The sequence below is a fragment of the Phyllostomus discolor genome, chromosome 10, assembly GCF_004126475.2.
Source record: "Phyllostomus discolor isolate MPI-MPIP mPhyDis1 chromosome 10, mPhyDis1.pri.v3, whole genome shotgun sequence".
NCBI classification, from domain to species: domain Eukaryota; kingdom Metazoa; phylum Chordata; class Mammalia; order Chiroptera; family Phyllostomidae; genus Phyllostomus; species Phyllostomus discolor.
In genome coordinates, this window is record NC_040912.2 from 87,126,767 (window position 1) to 87,131,215 (window position 4,449).

A 4,449-nucleotide genomic window follows, 5' to 3' on the forward strand; every position below is an offset into this window, starting at 1 on the left:
GCCCACAGAGGGGGAGTGGCTGACTTCTGCCGAAGGCCACAGGCACAGTCCAGTCTTTCCTGAGGTGTCACCTGCTGTCTCCCCGGGGGGGGGGGGGGGGGGGTGCCCCAACCCTCTCCCTTGGAGCTGCCTCCCTCTGGCGTGGTCCCAGGACTAGGGGCCCTGGCTGCCCTTGTCCTCCTCTGGGCCCTCCTCCGGGGCCGGGTGCTGCTCCGCAGCAGCGGGGGGCGGGGGAGGCTCCTCCGGGCCCCTGCTGAGGGAGGGCCCAGCTTCAGGTCTGGCTCCCGCGGGCAGCTGGCTGGGCCCCGGAGAGGGCTGTGGGGTCGCAGCCTGAGCGCAGGGAGCCAGGAACACCTCGGGAAAGTACCCGTCCGCTCCTGGGGGCTGCCCCAGGGTTTGCGGCCAGAAGGGCCCGGGGAAGGGCAGTTCTGGCAAGCAAGGGTCGCTCCAGGGGACTGTACCTGCGGGGTCAGAGGACACAGGAAAGATCAGAGCAGACTTCGGGCATCAGCGGCAGTTCAGCGCAGTCTGTGACAGAGCCCGCCCCCCAGAAACACAGGGCAGGACCCAGGAGAGTCTAGGTGACATGCTGGCACCAGGGCTGCCCTCGGGACCAGGCGTGCCCCCTCATTTGAGGTCCTGGGGTCTGGTAACAGGGACACAGAGTGGGCCATGGCTCAGGTCGTGGGCCCTCCCACGCGGGCAGCAAGGAGACCGGGAACCACCTGGACGAACCTTCCCTCCCCACTTCTGCTAGAAGTTAGCTGGCATGAGATGTGGCGCCTCAGAACCCTCCCATCAGCCGCCATCTACCCTGCCAGCCCCGCCACCCCTGCTGTTCCTAATCTTCCCCCCAAGTGCCTCTGTGGTGTGGGGACCGTGGTCCCATTCCAGAGTCCTGGACACTGCGGCTCAGGCGAGTTGGAAACTGCCCAGCTGGCCTGCAGACTGGAGTTTTCCCACCTCCGCAGCTCTCTTGCTGACTCTCGCTCTGCTCCAGAGGGCCCCGGCTGGCTCTCTGTCCCTTCTCACCTTCCATAGTCACCAAGGGCACCTTCTCTTATAGCCCCAACTCACCCAGGTTCCCGGCAGGTGGCTGCAGCAGGACCTGCCCCCCTGGGGGCGCTGGGAAGTAGCTTTGCGAGGCACCCCCACCGGGCCCGTAGGGCAGTGGGAAGAAAGGGTCCTCCAGTAGCGGCGGCGTCAGCGAGCTGGGCGAGGGGAAGGTGAAGGGGTGCAGGTACGGCAGCTGGGGCTGTGGGGTCTGGAAGAGCTGGGTCTGTGGCGCCTGGGAGACCTGGGACAGCCCCTGATGGTAGTCCTGGGGCTCCAGCTCTTCCAGGAAGGAGCAGGTGGGGGGCGGCGTGACACTGGGGGCACAGGGGAGCATTCTGTGAGGGTTGGTGGGCGGGGACTCTTCATTCCTACCACATAGTAGGCAAGTGCCTTCCCCCACCTCCATGACCCCAGACCTGCCACTTCCCCCTCTCCCCCTTCCTGCTCCCAGCTTCTTTCTCTTAACCCTCTCCAGGCGTCCTCCTCCTTGCGCCCCTCGGCGAATCCTTGGCCCTTCCCAAGCTCCCATCTTTGCTCCCAACCCCCTCCCCAAGACTGCTCAAGAGATGGCCCCCATTAGGTCCCTTACCTTGTCCCCCAGGACCCACAGAAGCCATCCTTGTGGCTGTTGTCACTGCCAAGAGCATCCATCAGCAGGGGCGTCAGCTGGGGGGTGTGCACGGGGCCGAAGGGGAAGGGAAGGCTGGCTCTCCGGACGGGTGGGGGGCTGAAGAGGGGTGGGGTGACTGCCACCCCCTGAGCACCCTCGGTCTGGGGCGCTGGGGCCAGAGTCTGGTCGGATGTCAGCAGCATGGGGGGATCTAGGAACAGAGGGGCCGTGTTGGTGAGGAAATGGGGGAGGCGGGTGTGGGGCCGCTGGGTGATGCCCAGGCCCCCTGCACAGGCCCGCTGGCCTACAACAGCGGGGAGCTGAGGCCCGCACCCTCCGTCTTCACTGTCTTCCTAACGGACACTCACTCGTTCACCCCCACGCCCCTTGGGAGGTGGTCTCACCTGGGAGAGTGTCCAGAGGGGGCTCCTGAGGGAAGGCGCCCAGCTGCGGGTCCATGGGCGCAGCAGGTGGCATCTCAGTGCCGGCGCTGGGGGCAGACAGGATGGAGGTCGTGGTGTGAGTGGTCCCTGGTGTCGCCGGGGACCTGGGGGCAGGGAAGGGGCACCAGCGCCCCAAGCTCTGCCTCCCCCTGAGGCACTGGCATGGTCCCCAGTCCATGCCAGTCCACCCCACCCTCTAAATATTACCCAGCAGCCCCCGCCTCATGCCTGGCCTTCTCAACCCCGGGATCCCTGCTTGGACCCCTTTTCCCTCCTCGGGGGTGGGTGGCCCAGGAAGTTGGGCGGCTCTCACCTGCACTGACTGCTGGCCGGGCCGGGGGCGGGGCTGGGGGCTGCCGCACTGCCCTTGCCCTCCTTCCCGTTCAGTTTCTCCACTTTCCGCCACTTGGCTCTGCGGTTCTGGAACCACACCTGTGGGCAGAGACACTGAAGGGTTTGAAAAGCGGGGGCAGCGGCTGAGGCAGGGGTCCTGCCAGTCCCCTGGTGAGCTGCACCCACCGCCCTGCTGCAGGCAGACGCCTGCCTCTCACGGCCTGGTTTTAGAAAAGGTTCCCGGAGGCAGCCTCGGACGCACTGTCCTCTCGTAGTCACGTGGAAACTGGAGAGAACGCAGCCCTCATGAGGCCTCACTTCACCCCGAGTCAGGAGGTGCTGAGCACACGCCCTGCTCTTCCGAGGTCCGGGTGGCAGGTGCCCCTTCACCAGCACCCACCCCCCCCACCCCCCATCACCACTGGCCGGCCCCTTTTACCATGATGCGCTGGGGGGTGACCCCCACTGTCTGGGCAATCTCCCGGCGCTTATCACTGTCGGGGTAGTGGTCTGCTTGGAATAGCCTTTCCAGCTCCTCCAGCTGGTCTGGAAGAAGGAGGGGCTCACGTGAAGACACACACCAGGGAGGCGGCAGGAGAGGAGACAGACAGAGGCCTTCCAGGCGAGACCACGGTCCCCAGCCCAGGGGCCGTCCCAGGGCCTGGCAACTGAGTTTCCCACCGGGTGGGGGCCTTCTCTCTCTGGGGCTTTGTGGGTGGGAACCGGCTGGTGTTTCCTGACCATTCTAACCTGGTTCCAGTTGCACTTTGTGACGAGACAGGCCAGCCCTCCCAGAGACAGGCCATGGCCCTGCCCCAGGGCAAGGGAGGAGCGGGACAAGGTGGTGCACAGTGTCTGGGGGCCACACTCCCTGTTGAGCGCACCTTTCCCAGAGTGGGCAACGGATCGCAGGCTTCCTCTCACCTTCCAGGACTCACCTGAGCGGTACAGGGTTCGAGTCTTTTTCCGAGCTTGGCAGGTCACTTCTGGGGGCCTCTTCGGGTCCGTGTTCTGGCTGTTCTGGGCCAGTGTGCTGAGGAGGTTGGCCAGGTGGCAGGAGCCCCGGCCTGAGCCACAGGGCACCAGGTTGTGTGCGGTCTGGGCCGAGGGAGGTGACGGGGAGGCTGGCCCGCCGGCCGTGGTAGACGGCTTCTGCTTCCCGGAGCCCGGAGAGGGAGGCCTCTTCCCGGCCTTGGCCTCTCTCCGAGGGAGGGGGCACCCTTCTCCCTGAGGTTGCGCCCTCTGTCTGTGGGCGGCTTCGGACCCCCCAGCAGCATCGGCCCCGCTCATCGCTCCAGGGGCCCCCGAGGACAGCTTCTCCCCAGAGATGGCGCAGGAGGCGGGGGGCTCCCCACTCGGGACGCCCTGAGTGGGGGGCGCTGAGCTGGGCAACGGCGGCAGCAGCGGGGTTTCCTGCTCCGGCCCAGCAGCCAGGGGCTTGCCTCCGCCTTCCGGGCCTGTGGGGAGCCAGCACCCACGGACCTTAGCACCGGGGAGACGGAAGAGTCCGGACAAAGGGGGTTTGCTGCTTCCCCAGTAAGCTTTGAGCTGTCCACGCACAGAACGGGGAACAACTCCAGGCGTACCCTCCGGGCTTGGCATCGTGAGGATCACGTTCGCCACCCCCGCTGTTTTGGACAATGCTAGCAAACCTGTGCACCTCTCCGGGGGCTTTGTCTCCTATACATGCATGGTAGAAGGGCGACCCTCATGGGGGTGGGGGGGGGGGTAACTTCCTGTGAGTTCCCCCCTGTTTGCCCTGGACTGTGACTTTGGACAGGCATCCGTTCGGGCGTCTCTGAGGGACGCGTGCTGGGGGTGGGGTAGGCTGGGAAGAGAGAGGTGGAGATCCTGCTTCTAAGAGGGGGTTTTGTTTCTGCCACAGATGCAGACCTTATGGCCTAGGGTAGGGCCCGGCAGTGGGTGGATGGTGTCCAGAAGCTCAGGCAGGGGCCGTCCAGGACCTCACAGGAGCAACCCCCTCCCCGCCCCTCCCACCTAACTCAC

General features: G+C 66.0%; 1 protein-coding gene across 1 annotated transcript; it reads right to left on the reverse strand.

Annotated features, from left to right (window-relative positions):
* NOBOX (NOBOX oogenesis homeobox) lies at positions 1-4,044 on the reverse strand. Its single transcript, XM_036010286.1, has 8 exons — positions 4,029-4,044; positions 3,381-3,899; positions 2,862-2,988; positions 2,423-2,728; positions 2,071-2,156; positions 1,646-1,877; positions 1,078-1,370; positions 1-461 (listed from the first exon to the last, which is right to left on the reverse strand). The coding sequence occupies exons 1-8, from the start codon at positions 4,042-4,044 to the stop codon at positions 154-156; spliced, it is 1,887 nt and encodes a 628-aa protein (XP_035866179.1). The 3' UTR covers positions 1-153.
* Positions 4,045-4,449: the final 405 nt, after the last annotated feature.